The 19,479-nt window shown below is 44.0% G+C and overlaps 1 protein-coding gene across 1 annotated transcript in view; it reads right to left on the bottom strand.

The window, feature by feature from the left end:
• Positions 1-14,624: 14,624 nt before the first annotated feature.
• The window catches only part of LOC149868283 (solute carrier organic anion transporter family member 4C1-like), a 57,988-nt gene continuing 53,133 nt past the window's right edge, over positions 14,625-19,479 (bottom strand). Inside the window, exons 12-13 of the mRNA XM_090037204.1 lie at positions 16,659-16,796; positions 14,625-15,767 (exon numbers count right to left, since the gene is read on the bottom strand). Coding sequence (XP_089893330.1) covers positions 15,643-15,767; positions 16,659-16,796 — 263 coding nt within the window. The 3' untranslated portion in view covers positions 14,625-15,642. The remainder of the gene's footprint in view (positions 15,768-16,658; positions 16,797-19,479) is intronic.

Raw genomic sequence — 19,479 nt, forward strand, 5'->3', positions numbered from 1 at the left:
GTTTGTAGTACACCATAATATGAGCCAACAGGCTGCTCTTGTTACAAAAACTGTCAGGAGCATATTGGGTTGTATTAACAGGAGTCTCACTTGTAAATCATGGGAAGTGATTCTGCTGCTCTGTTCAGCATTGGTGAGGCCTTACCTGGAGTACTATGTCCACTTTCGGGCCCTACACTTCAAGGAGGATGTGGACAGATTACAAAGATTTCAGTGCAAAGCACAAAAATTATTAGGGCCCTATGAGGCAAGGCTTATGAGGAAAGGCTGAAAGAGCTAGGGTTATTTAGTCTGAAAAAGAGATAGTTTCATAGTTAGTAGGGTCAGAAGGGACCTGAGCAGATCATCAAGTCCGACCCCCTGCCATGGCAGGAAAGAGTACTGGGGTCAAACGACCCCAGCAGGGTGATTGTCTAGCCTTGTCTTAAAGACCCCCCAGGGTAGGAGCCAGTACCACTTCACTTGGAAGTTGGTTCCAGACCCTAGCCGCCCTGACAGCGAAGGTATGGTGCTGGTTTTCCCTCCCCAGGTGCATCACCTTGCACTTGTCAGTGTTGAATCCCATCCCATTCTCATCCACCCACCCCTGTAACCTGTCTAGGTCTGAATGTAGCCTATTCCTTCTTTCTAGCATGCCCACATCCCCCATCTTAGCGTCATCAGCAAATTTGAACAGGGTGCTTTTTACCCCCTCATCCAAGTCACTGATGAAGATGTTGAACAGTGCGAGCCTGAGGACCGAGCCCTGTGGAACCCCACTGCCCACATCCCTCCAGGTCAAAAATGACCCATCCACTACCACTGTCTGGGTGCAGCCCTCCAGACAGTTGGTTGGTGACCCATTTGACTGTGTAGGTGCCGACACCACAGTCCCCCAGTTTCTTATTGAGAAGAGGGTGAGAGACAGTGTCAAAGGCCTTCTGAAAATCCAGAAAGACTATGTCCACTGCTACCCCTGCATCTAAGGATTTGGTGATCTGGTCATAGAAGGCCACCAGGTTGGTCTGACAGGACCTGCCCCTAATGAACCCGTGTTGGTTGCCCCTAAGCATAAATCTCCCCTGCTGGCCCCTTGTGGACATGTGCCAGAATAATTCTCAAAAAGCTTACCCAGGATCAAGGCAAGACTAACTGGCCTATAGTTTTCTGGGTCCTCCTTCCTCCCTTTTCTGAAGATGGGAACCACGTTGGCCCTCTTCCAGTCCTCTGGCACCACACCAGAGCACCACAAACACTCGTAAAGCTGTGCCAGGGGTCCCGCAATGACCTGAGCTAATCCAGTCCCTCCAGAAGTTCCCCAACTAGATCCTCACTGACCCTTGGCCTAGGTGCACCTTCCCTGGGGCCTGAGGGGGGCCCAGTGGAAGGGCTGATCTGGTCCCTGCTCACGAAAATGGAGGCAAAAAAAGTCATTAAAATAGGTTAGCTTTGTCATCTGGTGTGACGACCAAATTTCCTAGCATCTTGCAGAGGCTCCATGTTACCCGGTACCTTCTTTTTGCCCCTTATGTATTGAAAAAAAGGACTTCTTGTTGTCCTTGATCCGGGAAGCTAGTCCCAGTTCCATCTCCACCTTGGCCTTCCTGAGTGCCCCGCTGTATCCCCGAACAACCACAGTATCGTCCTCCCTGGTGACGGCCCCTCCTTTCCATTGGGTGTATGCCTCCCTTTTAGCTAGGAGACATTCTCAGATGCTTTTGGTGAGCCATGGGGGCTTTTGCACCCTCCTGCTCCCTTTGATCTGTATTGGGATTACCTCCCTTTGGGTTTGGAGGACTGTCTCTTTAAGGAGCAACCATTCTTTGGATACCTGGCTCCCCTCCCCTCCAGGACCTCAGTGACTTCTCCCTTAGCAAAAGCCCCCTTAGCTCATTGAAGTCCACCCTCCTGAAATCTAGGGCTGCTGCCTTGCTGCAGGCCTTTGGCGCCCTGCATTGGATGGTAAATTCCAGCAGGCGATGAACACTGTCGCCCAGGTAGTGTCCCCTCACCAGGTCGTCGTCCATGGCCACCACCAGGTCCAACAAGGCATCTCCCCTGGTGGGGCTGTGCACCTCCTGGGTTAGATGGAGGTTCTGCATTTTGGCTAGGAACCTACGCGAGTGGTCAGACCTGGCTGACTGCTCTTCCCAGCAGATGTCTGGAAAGTTCAGGTCATCCATGATGACCATGTCCTTTGACCTAACTACCTTCGTGAGCTGGCTTAAGAATTCCTGGTCTAGCTCTTCCACTTGGTTGGGTGGTCTGTAGTAGACGCCACCATTAAGTCTTTCCCCTCAACTGCCTTGTATTCTAAACGCAGAGTACTTCAGCGTGCCCCTCCTCTGACTGTGCTACTTGATGAGGATGTGTATTCCTCCTTAATGTAGAGCGCCACCCCCCCGCCTTTCCTACCTGTCCTTCCCCTCTTGTACAGCCTATAGCCCTTGATATTCACTGCCCAGTCGTGCGTTGGGTCCCACCACATTTCAGTGAGTCCCACTGTCTGGGCTGATGTCAGCTAGCAGGAGGGTAAGTTCCTCTTGCTTGTTTCCCATACTACGAACATTTGTGTAGAGGCATTTGAGGCCTCCTGAGGATGTGTGCACTGGCCCCCTAATCTCAGCATTGCCCTGGCCCCTGTTGCTTACCTGTGTATATGTTCCACTAGTCGGTCTAGGCTGGGCTGTACTTGTGGGTGCTGCTTGGTTTAGCGGTCCAAGGCTTCCTCCACCCTCAGCTTCCCCTTCCCCCAGATGACTGGAGGAGGACTTGATAACAGTCTTCAGATACCTGAAGGGGGACTGCAGAGAGCATGGAGATGGACTTCTTTGCTGCTGTAGGTGACAGGACCAGGAGCAATGACCTCAAGCTTCAGCAAATAAAATTTAGGTTGGAGATTAGGAAGAACTTTCAGGTTATGAGGGTGATTAAGCATTGGATAGCCCGTTCCAATGCTCAACTACCGTGAGAGTCACAAAATTCCTCCTAATCTCCAACCTAAGTTTCACTTGTTATACATATATATTACAGTGCCCCTCTGCTGTTTAAAATCTGACAGATGGGGCAATCTTTACATGCTAAGAATGAAGAAATGAACACCGATCTGACATCGGCTGCAGAAATAAGCAAAGGCCTGGAGAAGCACACTTCACCCTCCATGGTAAATATATTAGTGGTCTCAGGATTGCTGTTCTCAAGAAGGAAAATTTTTAAATCCAGTTCAAATAGGAAATCATAGAACAAGAAATCATCCACAGACTCAGAGTTCAATGCAGTTTAAACAGGGACTATGGATTTTCATTCCATTGTCTGGATTAGCTTTTGTAACCCCTTTCTTCCTATGGGTTCTTTGTTTCTCTCAGCACCACCTTTTGCATTCAAATCACTCTATACACCGCTCTGTGCTCTTCTTGAAGTGACCGCAACTTCAGGAAAGCTTGCGCTATATGAAAATCACTTGCATGCACACACATACAATTTAGTTAGTTAGTGTATAAGTTACATATCTACCCTACTATCAGCAAAGCCAAGCAGTAAAAAGTAACACAATGCCTTATATAAAAGACATACACACATAATAGCCAGGTTAACAGTTGTGAATACATACTGTTACAGACATACAGCTCTGGTACCACAATTATTTTACTATGGCTGAGAACCTGAAGGCACAATGATCAGTCAAAATATCTGCCGAGCAGAAAGGAAGGGATGGGAGAGTCGTCAGTTGCTGCAAGGCTGACCAACAGCCAGGGTCAACAGCAGGTTGTAACTTAGAGTCATGGGTTGATTCATAGATTGTTAGGGGTTTCACAAGATCGGGTCTAGCCCCCCTGCACTGGGCAGGCTGTGTCAAAAATGGCAGGCAGACTCTAAATGCCTCACACTCCCTCATGCCTTGCTACTTTTGGAGACAAAAAACATCCAAGTATGAGATTTTCAAAATAGGGACTTTAGTTGGCATTCTATAATTATATTTAAAAGCCCCATTTTAGGATTCCTACGTCTTGGCCATACATGAAGGTTTGGGTTGGGTTTTTTGGTGGTTTTTTTGTCCAGGGAAGGGGTTGTTTGGTATTTTTTAGTTTAGTTTAAAACCTTTCTGATACATACTCTGTCAGTTTTGATGAGGAAGTACAAAGGCTGTGCTAAGCATGCACGTATTCTAAGAGATCTGGTGTTGACAGTGTCAGCTCCACATACAAATTTACATGCGTCCTGAGTCTCTACTTTTAAGCATCCACTTTCCACAAGCAGGTATGCAAACTGGAGAGGCACCCATGAGTGGGTTTGTAGACAAAAAACTGCCCACGCTTTTTTTTTTTTTTGGTACACGGACTTTTGAACACACACCAAAGTTTACGCAGGCTACAGGTGAAAGTGGATCAGCAATTTTTTTTAAAATTATTATTTCAATCAGGTCCCTATTCTTCCCTTGTAAATATTTACTTTTCATTTTCTGTTACCTGTTGTGTCCTCCCCCATGTACCATAAAAAATTCACCATTGGTTTCTCAATAAGGTAAAATCCATTCATTTTCCTGAAACTTGTTGAGCATGTCAAGAAGGGGCATTTTTCCTTTACGCAGATTCCTAAATCCACATTTTCACATGCAGTGGTTGCAAGCATGTGGGTTTGTCTCATTTTATAACCTATGACCCAAAATGCCCAAGAACTTTTGTCTCAAAACTTCACTAAATTCATTCATTACATTTCTTTCCTCAAAGAATGAAAAGAGATCTCAAGAGCAGGGGAGGATGGGGAAAAAAAGCACGTGAATAGGTATATTTGTATTTAAGGCCAAATGAAGAAAGCAGCAACTACTGCAGAAACAAACCAACTAAATAGAAGACAATAACCACATTTCTCTCCCAGAACATTTTTGTGACTGCTGTAGATTCTCTCTGCCGAGCTCAAAAGACCTTTCACTTCCCATCCAAATCAAAACAACATTATTTTGTGTTAGCAGAAGCAACAGAGCCATCTCTTGGCAAAACAAAGGGAACTGCAAGTGCAATCAGTTACTACATCTGGACTGTGCACTGTGCTATGACAGGTACAAGTGCAGAAAATTGCACATACAAAATAATCATATTCTATTCATTCTCTCCCCATGGGTATTAATTACACTTCAGTTTCTCAACCCAAGCAGTAAACCAAATTAAAATGCTTCATATAATACAAACTCTCTCAAATCCACCCCCAGTCAAAAGACTTTGTTTTTTTAAACGGTGTTCTGCACTTTGGATATTCTGGATATGCTTTTCAGCAAACCAAGACTGTTCCTTGGGCTAAGTTTGTATGAGGCATATTTCATGGTTCATGTCTTTTAGTTCCGTCCTTCAGGTATCCTTTATTTGCCCCAACCTGGATTGGCAAACCAGGGGCATAAGAAGGATTTAGAAATAATTTAGGTGCCTAGGTGAAAAAGTGATTTAAAATAATTCACACTCCAACAGCCACCAATATCATTACATGCCTAAAGTCATTCACAGCTTGGATTCTGGAGTGTCAAGTAGGTGCAAAGTCTCCTAGGCAGCTAAGCTTTGGCTTCCACAACTGTGCAAAAGCCCCACAGTTGAAACAGGTAAGCACCTACATCCCAAAGCTCATTGGTAATCCAGATGCTAGACCGTGATGCTTAAGCTCCATTTAAGATGCCAAAGAAGTCTGATGGATTAGGTATGCTTGGAAGGTCCCCAACACACACCAACAATTTGAGTTCAGCACAGACACAGTAAACATGGAGGCTATCACTCCAAAACCAAGAAGATGGTAGAGGTAATGGAGCCTCCCTTATATGCTGCCTTGGAACAGGTGCGTCAAAGATGCCGCTCACAGGGCAGATCCCGCCTGCACGGCCCTCTTATCCAGCCCCAAATGCTGCCCGTGGATGTCTGACTTGACCCACAGGCAGCTTCTGGGTGTGACAGATGGTCCTCAAGCACCACACACAGAACCCACAGTTCCAGAATGGCTTGGAGCAGGACTGTGCTGCACACAGCATCCACTCAACCCACTCCAGGACCTGTAAGAACAGTGACTTTCAACCTTGTTTTCATTTTCAGACTCCTAAAAATTTTGAATGAAAATGCAGACCCCTTTGGAAATTTCAAACGGAGGTAAAGACCCCGTTTGAATTGTGAGCATGGTCAGTCAAAAGCTGGTGAATACCCAAAGTCATCTTTCATGAGCCCATTAGATATTATCTGCTGACCCCCCAAAAGGTCCACTAGCCACAGGTTAAAAAAAAAAATCACTGATCTAGAACGTGGATCTGTTCTGGCCTATGGACCAGCCCCGTGCCACTCATGCAGCCCACGGAGTCAGATGAGTTTGACATTTCTGCCTTCCCCCTTATAGCTGGCGGTTACAATTACAGACATTAGAAGGTTCATCAAGGACACGTGAATCCTAACCTATTACTGGTCACCTTATTCACTTAACAAGTGCTTGCATCCTTCTAGTATTTATTCCTATAATTCACATCTTGACACCAGGTTTTTTAGAATCCTGCAACTCCTGGCTTCAGTATCATCTTACAGTAATGAGCTCCAAGTTTAGTTAAGCTTTAGGTAAAAATGCTTCTCTTTCTGTATTCCAATTATTACTTTTTAATAGTATTGGTTGTCAACTTGCTTACCTGTTAGGACAGAGACAGATCAATATTCCATATGCAGTTCACTTTGCATGTCTATTGTAGCATCTCTTCCACCCATGTTACTTTTTGCTACCAGGTGCCTTTTTATGCTTAATTTTTATTTTAAGGTTAGAGTGAAATCAAACAAGGTCTCTTCTGCCTTATGCTAAAAGGCTAGGAAATCCTACATAGCAACAGTAATTTTCACTACAGTGAAGACCTGGCCTGCATTCAAATGTTCAAATCCAGGAGAATTCCCTTGGGTTTGTTCTTGTCATAGGAAAATAAAATTAAAAATGTAGGGTGAGATGCCTGAACAGGAATTTGAGCACTGAGCTCCTGAAGAGCAAAAAGCAAAGAGTTTTCAGTGCTGGTGTGTATACGAGTGCACAGCCAGTGGGCCCCATCTCAACATTGCCTGAAGGCTCCCTAGCCTGCCTGGCAAAAGATGGCGGCAGTGCACAGGGCAGCCCCAGCTGGCCCACCCAGACTGTCTCCTGGTAGCACAATCCTGTGGGGATTGTGAAGAAAGCACATTCTGCTCCATGGTTGACTGCAGTAGCAGAGCCTAGTTAGCAGGACACTGCCTCCTGGCAGGAAGACACAAGGAGGGAGAGGAAGGGTGTGGCAGGGTAGCAAAGCACCCTGGGACACTGAAGGCCTGTACTGTGACTTTGCTCAAAAGAGAATATGTACAGACATTCACCTCTCAGAAGAAACTGACTCGGGAGCGACTTAACCCTGGTTGTTTCCAGGTTCTTTTACTCTGCGAGCAAAACCCTGAATATCTGCACTTTGGGCTTGTCCTGCAAAAGCAGCAACTTTCCCAGGAAAAACTGGATGTCTGTTTGGCCCCAGAGCATTACTAGAAGAACAAATTGTTCACTTGCCTTTGTGTTTTAAAGCAGTCTCTTCATGCTCATACAATCATTTTTAGTGGGGCAGAATTATCCAACATGCAACATTGACAGAGAAACAGAGCCTAGACTTTACTAATGCCTATTTAACTAGTCTTTATTACCTCTTGAACTTCGAGTGGAATATCTTTCCAGAAAGCTTGCTAGTTTGAAAGAGATAAAAATATTAACTTTTAACAAGGACTGATATATGGATGTACAGAGAAACTCTGAAATACATGCACTGGCCTCTCAAACTTACACTAAGGGCAAGACATGCAGAACGGTTTTAAAGCCAAAAACCTGGACTATATCCCACAAGGAATTCAAAACACAGCTTTTTTTTCCTTTTCCTGTTACTAATTCTTCCTGAAGTTGGGCAGTTGAGTTTCTTCCTTGTTAAAGTTTTATTCATTTTAACCTTAGGCCAATATTTTCAAACTGGAAAGTATAGCATTAGGTATCTTAATCCATTTTTATTCTTGAATAAGGACAGCACCTTTAGGGTATCTTACAAAATTTCCACTCTTAAGTGGTTTAGGAATACAAATTCCATTCAAGATTTAGGTTCCTAATTCTGTTAGATTCTTCTGGAAGCATCTCCCCTGGCTTTGAGAGCCAGTACAACTTAATAGAATTAGGGCTCAGTATTCCCAAAAATATTTTCATAGTGGTGCTTGCCTAGACAAAGGTTCTGTAGTTTGTGGTAGTTGATGACATGCAGGAGGGGGAAGGGATGGACCCTAAATTAAACTGGAAAACAAAGCAAAGCTGAAGGAGTCTGGAGTGGAGAGGTAGGAACACAACCAGACATAGCAAGGAAGATAAAGATGGCTTTAGTGAAAAGGCTACTAGAACAAGGGAGAAAATGCAGTCTTAACTGTAAGAGTGCCCAGGCATCCATACAAGGTTTCCTAAGACTAGTTCCAACTTTTCTTACCATTTTCTTTGTTCTCTGGAGCTAGCTTCTCCCTGGAATTTTTTCACATGTGGGTCTAGTGACGGATGAAGAGGACAAGTACCACTTAGGTAGTTAAAGGGTCTCCTCTGCACCAGCTGCTTCCTCCAAAGTCTTTAAAACAGCTGTCTCACAAGAAGAGAAGAGAACCATTAGTGTTAAACTGGCTTTACATAATCTTCTTTTCCTGCTCAACTCTAAAGGATATGTTGTGGAGCCAGAACAGTTCCAGAAAGCTCTCTTTAAACAAGATCCACCCTAAGACTCTGTGGCAACTGTCAACACCCTTGGGGTTCAGTAAAGATTAGAAATTAAAGTCACTTGCAACAACAGAAACAAAACATTAGTGATGCACAAGAAACAAAATGTTTCCCCCATTAACTGAAGATTGCAGATCTGATCTAGTTAAAGAGAATAAAGTCAAAGTAGATTTGTCTGCAGTAAGAAGCTAGCACTCTCCCAGATGAAACAAGACAGAATTGTTTTTATTCTAGTAGCAGCTCCCCTGCCCCCATTTTGGAAAATCTTGCAAAGCTATGAAGGGTCTGTTGGAGGAGTTCTCACCCCCACAAATTGGTGAAGGAGAATCCTACTTTATTTATTCTGCCTTAAAAAGGCAGCTTTGCATGACAAAATATACCCCATATAAGAACACTTACTTATGGGTAGATTCTTCTTCAAAAAAGACTAGTTATTGATTTTTACAATTACTTGGTTTTATAATCAGTGTTATAAAAATAGCTTAAGTGATATGGGAAATCACTAAGCAAAGTCCCCCACTTCAACAAACTTCCCTGAGCCAGAAGTGCAGAATCATGTACTTGAAAAGGACAAGGTGACTTTTTCCCTGCCCCCCCTCCTTTTTCTGGAATGTGAAAAAGAAGTGTTCAGTAAAAATCAGGCAGCATATTTAAAAAGAAATTCTAGACAACAAGAAATGCAACAAATTTAGAGGTCTAGAAAACGTGACTTACAAGAAAAGGTTGGGGAAAGTAGAATCATTTAACCTGGAAAAGAGATGGGTGTACTGGTAGGACAGAAGGAAAGGAAGTAATTCAATGTCAATCTTCAAATTCTTGAAGGGTGGGTATGGAGAGCATGGGGGAAAACCTAATTGTTCTGTTTCTTTCAACATAAATGCAGGAAAAAGTAGAATACCTTGATCTCAACAAAAAATTTCAGATTGGATATTATATGGAACTACACAATTATATAGGGGTAGGTAAGCACTGAAACAGTCTGCCTGAGGTTGTGGAAACCACACCAAAATTAGAAGGTATAAAGAACAAGCAAGAGAAACACACACAGCTAGGATGTTTTGGACAGGAGTGATTATGGCTTGACCAGCATATTGGGATTAGATGAATGCCTGTAATACTATACAAAAAAAAATAAAACACCTTATGATCAATGAGTACACATCTGCTAAAGACAAGTCTCAGATGGTAGCCAGTAAAGACTACTTCCCCCCCAGATTTTAATAGACATCAGGGCTGGAAGGGACCTTGAGAGATCATCGAGTCCAGCCCCCTGCCCAAAGGGCAGGAAGTCAGCTGGGGTCATAGGATCCCAGCAAGATAAGCATCCAATTTACTCCTGAAGGTGTAAAATGTGGGTGCTTGAACCACCTCCACTGGTAGACTGTTCCAGACCTTGGGGGCTCGGATAATAAAGAAATTCTTCCTTATGTCCAGCCTCAAACGGTCTTACAGGAGTTTGTGACCGTTCGGCCTCGTCATCCCTTGGGGCGCTCTGGTGAACAAAAGTTCCCCCAGATCCTGGTGGTCACCCCTGATAAACTTATAGGTGGCCATCAGATCACCCCGAGCCTGCACTTTTCCAGGCTAAAGAGCCCCATGGCTCTCAGCCTGTCATCGTAAGATCTGTTTTCCTGACCTCTGATCATGCGCGTGGCTCTCCTCTGGACTCTCTCAAGCGTCTCCACATCCTTTTTGAATTGTGGAGCCCAAAACTGGACGCAGTACTCCAGCTGCGGCCTCACCAAGGCCGAGTACAAGGGGAGAATGACATCCCAGGGATTTGCTCGAGAAGCATCTATGGATGCAAGCCAGCGTTTTGGTTGCTTTACTACCCGCAGCATCGCATTGCAGCCTCATGTTCATCTTGTGGTCAATGATGACCCCCAAGTCTCTCTCTTCTGTCGTGCTATCCAACGTAGCACTGCCAAGCCTATAAGGATGCTGCAGGTTTTTCCTCCCAAAAGGTGGAGAACCTTGCATTTTTCCGTGTTAAACACCACCAGGTTCTCATCTGCCTATTTGCTGAGGTTGTCCAGGTCAGCCTGGATCAGCCGCCTATCTTCTGGCATGGATGCTTTGCCCCAAAGTTTGGTGTCATCGGCGAACTTGGCCAGTCCACTCCTGACTCCAATGTCCACATCATTAATGAAGATGTTGAACAGTATGGGTCCCAGGACAGAGCCTTGAGGGACCCCACTGGTCACAGGGCACCACGATGAGTGACTGCCATCAGTTACAACCCTCCGGGTCTGACCACAGAGCCAATTTCCCAGCCAGCGGATCGTGGTGGAGCCAAGGCCACAACTGGCCAGTTTGGCCAAGAGGTGATCATGGGATACCAGATCAAAAGCTTTTTTGAAGTCAAGATAAATGACAATCTCTTCTCCCTTGTCCAGGTGATATGTCACCTGGTCATAGAAGGAAGTGTGGGTAGGTCTTGCTTGACCAATCTCAACAAACCCGTGCTGGCTATCCCTTAGGATGTTAGCCTGGGCCAGTCCATCAAGGATGGCCTCCTTAATAAACTCTAAGATCTTCCCCAGGATAGAAGTCAGGCTACTGGGCCTGTAGTTAGCCGGATCCACTTTCCTCCCTTTCTTGAAGATCGGCACCACATTGGCCTTCTTCCAGTCTTCGGGCACTACACCAGAGTGCCAGGAGTTTTCAAAGATCCGTGCCAGGGGCTGGGCTATGACGCTCGCCAGCTCCTTGAGTACCCTGGGGTGCAGATTGTCAGGGCCAGCTGACTTGAAGGTATCCAGCTTCTCAAGGTGTTCCTTCACAAGGTCAGCATTTATGGAGGGTAGGGGAATCCCCAACACCTGGATCTCCCTGTCCCATAGCAGGCATGGGTGTCCTGTGGGACTGATGAAAGACTGACACAAAGTACCTATTTAATAGGTGGGCTTTTTCCTGGGCGTCAGTTGCCAGTTGCCCCATCTGGTTTACCAGGGGTCCGACATTGCCCTTGCTTCTCCTCCGGCTCCCCACATCTGAAAAAGGACTTTTTGTTGTCCTTGATGCTTGAAGCTAGTTGGAGTTCAGGTGCAGCCTTGGCTTTCCTGGTTTGCTCCCTGCAGGACCAGACTAGTGCAGAATAAACACTCCTTGGAGGTGAATCCGGTCCTCCATCCTTTGTAGGCTTTCCTTTTTAGCCGCACAAGGTTCGCTAGGTCCCTAGAGAGCCAGGAGGGCTGCTGTGCCTTCTTGCTGCCTTTCCTCCGTGTTGGAATAGATTTGGCTTGTGCATTGAGGACTCCATCTAAATAAATTCCAAGCCCTGCCAATTTTGTATCAGAATACTCTTTGGTTCAATTCAACCAGTTGGAAAAAAAATTAAAAAAAATAAATAAAATTCACCTAGAACCTTTACAAGCCACACAGAAAAGCAAATACTGTATGTCATATCTGATACAAGTTAAATACAGTATCAAACATCCAAAAGAAGCAAGTACAGCAGCATCTAGCTCAGATGGCCAGATATAGGCCTACTCAAAAAAAATTGCTTACTTTATAAGCACCAGTTTATAAATCCATGGCAGAGGACAGACAAGGCTGGAAGAAGATTACAGTGAAGTAGAAGATCCATTTTATCCTTTTCCAAGTTTGGAGGATGAAAAACTAGGTCTGTAAACATAAGTCTCATTAGAAAAAACTTGCTGCTTTGAACTTGAGGAGTAACTCCAGGGCTAGGTACAAATATTCAAAAAGCCCAAGCCTGAATTGATTCAATCTGTGCAGGTTAATCTAACCTATGTAGACTGAACCAATTTGCAAGTGAACAGACATTCACTTTACAATTGGGGAGGGGTTTATACCCCTGCCCTGCAGGGCCCCAGCTGGGGTGCCTGGAGAGAAAGGAAGGAAGCAACCTCCCCCCCCCCCTTCAGGAGCCCCTAGCCCCCCACATCCCCACTGGCTTGCTACTCCAGCTGCAGGAACAGGAACATGGCCAGACCCCAGTAGGCTGAGAAGGGGGAGGGTTAATCCCCCCCATTGCAAGTGGGGGTGGTACAGGCACCAATAGGCTCCACTTATGTACCTAGGGCCACAGCAGCCATATTTGGAGGGAAAGAGGGAAGTGGTGCAGGTACCGACATGGCTGTTTTCCACACTGAAGATCCTTTCAGGCAGGGCCTGTGCCAAATCCCTTGGAATGGCAAGCAGACCAGGGTTAAATCGCAGAGCCTGGTCTCACCATTGCCTCCCACTGCAGCAGCACAGCCTGGGCTGTGGCAGATGGCAATGCCTGTCACCTCCAGCACCACACGAGGGCTGCAACTTGCAGGTGGACTGCAGCTGCAGCATAGCTCTCCACCCACCCACCCACCTCCCTCTCCCAACAGCAGAGCAATCCATCATGGCAGGTGGAGGTGGGGCACCCATCATCACTTGCAGCAGAACTGGGTAGTCAGGGCAGGATGCTGCAGGCCAGGGGCATAGAGAAGGAACAGACTGTGTAGCCCAGTTCAGCCTGGAACTACAGCCTAGGGATGTGGATAGAAACTGGCCTGCAGCAGCCTACCCAGGCACCTCACCTCCTCCTGCAGCAATAGTTTGCTCTGCTGCCACTGCCAGGAGAGGGAGGAGGCAAGCTGTGCTCCAGCTACAGTCTACCTACAAACCAAGGTCTCTATGCAGGACTGGAAGTGGAAAGCAGCTGGTGCTGACCCCCACCCCGTTGGGCTGCCCCTGCCCAGGCTATGCTGCCAGAGCAAGTGGCAGTGGTAAATCAGGGCCAGGATTAACCCTGGTTCCTCCCCCACCTGCAGCCAGGTCACATTTCTACCCCCTCCTCCAGCCCTGGCCAGACCTGGCTTAGCATCAACCACAGCTTGCTGCTTCAAAGACCCAGCCCAGGCACCACAGCACTGGACCCAACAGGTGTTCAGCATGAGATAGCTAGTGCCATGTTGATGCCTGCATTGGAGAGGGAGGGATTAAACTACCCCACCCCTACCCCCTTCCTCTCAGGCTATTAGCATCAGGCTTCTATGGACCCAGGTGCATGAGCACAGCTTATCAATGCCCATGCCGCACCCCATAGCAGGGGGGGCATTAAATCCCACCTTCCCTTTAGGCTACTGGGGCCTAGCTATGCTTCTGGGGCATGCAGGGGGAATAAAAGGGCCTGGGGACACCTGGCAAGGGTTGCTGCCTCCCCTGCCTGGCAGACCTGGCTGTATTCCAGCACAGGGTCTTGCACCCCCACTCCCCTACTGAGCCAGGGAGGAGAGGGGTGGGGCCAACCCTGCTTTGCTAGAACAGACAGCTCAGCCCATGACTGCAGAGCATGCTGGAGGACTCCACTTTAAAAAAAAACTTAAAGGAGGAAGCTGTCTGGAAAAGAAGTTCCATAAGCCAGTTTGAGCTTAAAATCAGTTAAGTTTGATACTATATTCAACCAGGTTTACCTTAATCTACTTTGAGCCATTTTGAAACTGGTTTATGTGAACTAAACTTCTGTTCAGTTACAAGTTTAAGTCAGTTTCTGATCACCTAGAAGTTGCACACAAACCAGTTTGTCTCAAGCCTAGAAGGTCACATGGAAACATGAGGCACATTAGAAGCTTAGGGTAGTGTCTCTGTACACTGACAATGCAATTCTGGCTGTCACTCACATACACTGCTCTAGTAGCCAGGAAACTTTTGAGTGCAATCACTATGGGCACCTGTACTTTACTTTAAATTTTAAAAATCACACAAGAAAAGTAGAAACAAGGCAAAAGTTCTAATAATGGTGTTACAGGATGCCACACAAAATAAATCTCACAAACCCTGGTTTAGAAAGGATGCAATTAAAATAAGTTGCTCCAAAATTATGTGGTGTTTTTGAAGCTGCATCTCATTTAAAAAAAATTAAATGACAACATCATCATTAAAATCTGGAATTTATTTCAAATTTGTTAGACATTTATAGTTCTGCTTATAAATAGTGTTACATTACAGATATTGTACATATATACAGTTTACTCCAGGTTGTGAAGTCTGAACTGGATTTGTTTTTCCTGTTAATGTTTGTTTTCAGGAAAGTGATTTAATAGTTTTAAGCAGAATAAGGGTGACCACCTGGCACTTACAAACTAGTACATGCCCAATGAGAAACATTAAGAAAATAGACTTTATTTTCAAAATTTCAAGGAGATATTAAAATGATTTTTCTATAAAAAGTCTCAACAATATTTTTAGATTGTGTTAATACAAAAATTAAATGTACTCTATTTACAATGTTTTTGCTACCAGTTGGAGTGTTCTTTAAATGACAAAAACTTACCATTTAAAAAAAAAAAAATTGTAGAAAACAGGTGATCAATTTAAACCTTAACTCAACTTGTAAAAACAAAATTAAAACAAAACACTGTCAATTTGTTCTTACTCAAGAAACTGTGGTGAAAAATAAAGTTTGTGCTAAACATTACCCAAAACATTGGCACATTAAAAAAGCATTCCTGCAGCTTTGAGGTAAACTGACTGCTCTTCCATATGTTAAAGATGCCCTCTCTCTCTCTGTACTTCAGTCTTTTCTTGGTGTACCATTTGCCTTTGTGGTTAATTACCAATGTTCCCCAGTTCAGCTCATGTCACCCTTCATATATTTTGACAGCAATACTGCAATTCCTAACTAAGTTTTTATGCTTTTTAAAAAGCTTTCCAAATACTTAAGTAAAACAACTTGCCTCTTTTCTGTGATTTTTAAAAAAAGGTATGCTATCAAGATATCAAGTCTCCTGAGCTTCAAATTAAACCTCACAAAAAAATATCCAGATATTTTAAAACCCAAATTTCAAGTTATTCAAGAAGGAACTATTGGGATCTTCCATATTTAGATAATGCTGGACCTGTAACATGAAGTGTGCAATAGGGGTTTTAAAAAAAGAAAAAAAGTTCCCAGGTAGTTGATTGTGGTTCTCACACATGTACACCAGATGCCATTTCCGCATTCTTTTCCAGCGATACAGAACTGCTTGACGGAGCCTTATACAAGCAGAATGCAACAACCACAAAAAAAATTGTGAGGACTTTACAAGCTGCACCTGAATAAGAGGAGGGAGGGAAGGGGAGGACAAGAGAATTTGTTTATTAATGAAGCCACCAAACTCCCCGCCCCCCCAAAAAAAATTAAACAAAAAACACCACACACCACAAGCTGGCCTGTGACAATAAGTATAGCCAACACCAATGTATACAGGAGGCACAGAGCAAAATGCTAAAAGCTTTGTTTCAAATTTATCTGCTTTGATCATTACCTCAAAATCCATGAAGCAGATCCACAGCCTAGCAGACAGCCTTTGCACTTGGATCAGACATTTCACTCATCTCCCACTTGCTGCAATTACTGTAGTTCCCTAGTCTGATTTCTGTCCTCTTTCCCCACAGTCTAGTTTGTGGAAGATTGCTTCTCTTTCTCCTTGCTTTGATGCACTGCCTCATGTAGAATCCTTCTACTGACTTGCCAATATATTGCATTAATATGAAACTTAATTTATAATTGCCTGTGCAAAGAACCTTTATATAAAAAGGATGATCATTCACCTAAACTATTTTTCACATGTCTTGATTATCTGCTCAGCATTTTTCCCCTATTCACAGCTTCACGGTTTCCTCCCGTACTCCTCAATTACATGGAAAGTAAAGAGCTAAGCCTAGTTTTTTTTTTCTTGTTTTTTTTTTGTGCACCTCCTTCAAGCTTCAAGATCTCCCAAGATATTTTGTATAGAGATGGTTGTGTTTTAGTAAAGCTTTAGCTCCTAAAAGTAAGGGGAGGGAAACATAGGATATGATACACCTGCAGCTACCACTGACACTCACTTTCCCCAAGAAAAAAAGAAATGGAAGCCAGCCAAATCAGAAAGGGGATTTAAAAATTTGAATGGAATTTTGAATGTATTTATTATAAAGTACACAATACAGATGAGGTTACTTACTTATGCCTATCAGCATATATGCCATTCTTGTATTGTCATAGACCCAACAAGCTCCTTGAGTTTTACATTCATTAACGTCCCACAGAGTACAACTGTTGTCTATAGCCACACCAAAGAAAATTGGCCCAGGAATAGTACCTAGAAGAGAGATGGAAAAATTGAAGACTTAACATTTAACTGGTCATTCTATGAATTCTGTTCAGTTTGGGGTTTAAAGCACCATCAGATTTAGCAGTACACCAGCTTGGTGAAACTACACATTGGAGCCACCTCAACTCCCCTTCTTACATATGCAGAGTAACAAACATCTTTCTACTCCTAGCTCTGTAGGTTGTTCATTCTAACTTAAGTTAAAGCTTGCTTAAGTAACTTGCAAGTAAAAACAAAATTATAACAATTTGGACAGGGGAGTGGTGGGGGTGAAAGGATGATCATCAGTAGCCACTGTGGATTTGTTGCAAATTGTGCCAGACAAACTTTAAATTTCCTTATTTAAGTATAAAAACCTTAGAAGGTAAGGGAATATAGTGGACATATCAGTATTTCAGCAAGTGGAAGTGTATAAGAGACTATAGTTATTATAATCTGGAGAAGCATGGATCCATTTTTCAATGGATACTTAGTCCTTTGAATAACTGCAAGCAAGTAGCAACTATTAATGGATCAGATTTCATAGTTCATAGACATTTGGCCTGGAAGGGACCCCGGAGGATAATAGAGTCCAGCCCCCTGCCCCAGTTTTTTCCCCCTATTTTATTTCCCAGTTGGGATAATAAAAAATATCACTTTGGAACCAAGAGTTCTAGTTTTATGTCCAAATTTTATTGGCATTTACTTAACTGAGACCTCCTTTCTCCATAGTCAAGCCCATTCTTGGAAGGGAGGGATTCTACATGTCCACTAATCAAGAGATTGATCTATAACCATTAATGGCATAGTTAGCTGACCAAGTTTAAATAGCTTGCAGTTATTAAAATAGGGGGGGAAAAAAACAACAACAACCAGCAGGGGTCATAAGATCCCAGCAAGATAAAGAACATCCAAATTTCTCTTGAAGGTATTCAAAGTAGATGCTTGAACCACCTCTGGTGGCAGGCTATTCCAGACCTTGGAGCCTCAGACTGTAAAAGTTCTTCCTTATGTCCAGCCTGAAAAACAGTCCTGAAGGAGTTTGTGACCATTTGACCATGTCATCTCCTGGGGCACTCTGGTGAACAGATGTTCCCCCAGATCCTGGTGAGCTCGGGGGGAGAGGTTAATTTAAAACTTGTGCTGGCTATGCACCCCACTGTGGGGCAGATAGGGGGCTTGTAGCCCATATAGGGCTCCTTAGAGAAAAAGGCAGCAGAGTGGAGTGTCTTGAGCATGGGTGGCACTGAAGGCTATAGCCACCCCAAAAGTTTTCCTGAGCCCCCCTTCCTAGTATCACCACTGCTGCCCACCTGCCTCATGCAGCTGAACCTGCCCTGAGCCCAGAGCCCTGGCCCAGGCCCCACACTGGAAAGAGGCTGGCACTGCCCCTGAACCCTTAGCAGACAGCCTGCTTTTTCACTTATGCTGATCTCTTTCATACTGCACTGTAAGAGAGATCCTAGCCTTTATGTAGAACAGACAGCATACTATAGCACTTTTGCCAGGGTAAGGTTTAGTGTCCTTGACTAAAACATTTACTTTCTTCTCCACTGCAGTGTGGTGTGCCCATGTATATGCAGCATCCCTAAAGCTTACTAGATCATACACCTACTCTATATTGCTTCAGTGCTAAAACTCAGGGAGGTACTGTTCAAAAAGAAAAGCCACCATCTACTCAAGTTTGATCGTAAAAACCCAAAAAAAACCGTAACAACTTTGCCTTCTCCCTACATTCTGAGAAGAACATATGATAAAAGACCTTGACTTAAAAACCAAGTGACAACAGCCTAGAAGAATAAGAAGTTGTGTATAGGTTGTTTGTTGCTCATGGGAGAAGAAAGAAGCATAAATATCATCTGATACAAGGCTCCAACAACAGTAGTTGACTGGAACACAGGCCCTTGGCACAATGCTTATGGAACAACATTATGTGGCCCAAGCTGCTCTGAGACATCACTATGCTGCCAGCTGCCTCACTAGCACTTGAGGATCCTGCCAAACACAAGCCATCCTTAGGCAACTCCTTTTTGGTTATGGGATTGTGTTGTGCCCCCTACATGTAACACTAATTTCACAGCTTCTACATCTACATCATATACATACTTAACTAAGTGTTAAAACTAAAAATACAATAATAATTTCACTGCCTTTATGTTATATGAAATATGCTTAAAATGTAAAATATCTGCCTGCCAGAACTCTGGTGTTCTACATCATAACAAGACAAAGCAGTTGATCAGATTCTATGCTTTTAGCTTTTAAAAGCTTATTTTCAGTTTAGCTGAAAGCTTGGTCAGCTAACTATGCCATTAATGGTTATAGATCAATCTCCTGATTAGTGGACATGTAGAATCCCTCCCTTCCAAGAATGGGCTTGACTATGGAGAAAGGAGGTCTCAGTTAAGTAAATGCCAATAAAATTTGGACATAAAACTAGAACTCTTGGTTCCAAAGTGATATTTTTTTATTATCCCAACTGGGAAATTGTAAGCAGAAAAGGACAATTTTCTTGCAAGTTTTTCCCCAGTTCATCCAATAAAGGTATAATTTTGGAACCAAGAGTTCTAGTTTTTTTGTACATCTTCTTGGTCTCAGACCAACATTGCTACCAAGTACACTCCTGAATAAATTTGTATTTGTTCTTTTGCCACTTTTGACCCATAGCAATTAACCATTAAACAAGTTTCTA

Source organism: Crocodylus siamensis, chromosome 3, assembly GCF_052110815.1.
Source record: "Crocodylus siamensis isolate JL-2025a chromosome 3, ASM5211081v1, whole genome shotgun sequence".
In the NCBI taxonomy this organism is placed as follows: domain Eukaryota; kingdom Metazoa; phylum Chordata; order Crocodylia; family Crocodylidae; genus Crocodylus; species Crocodylus siamensis.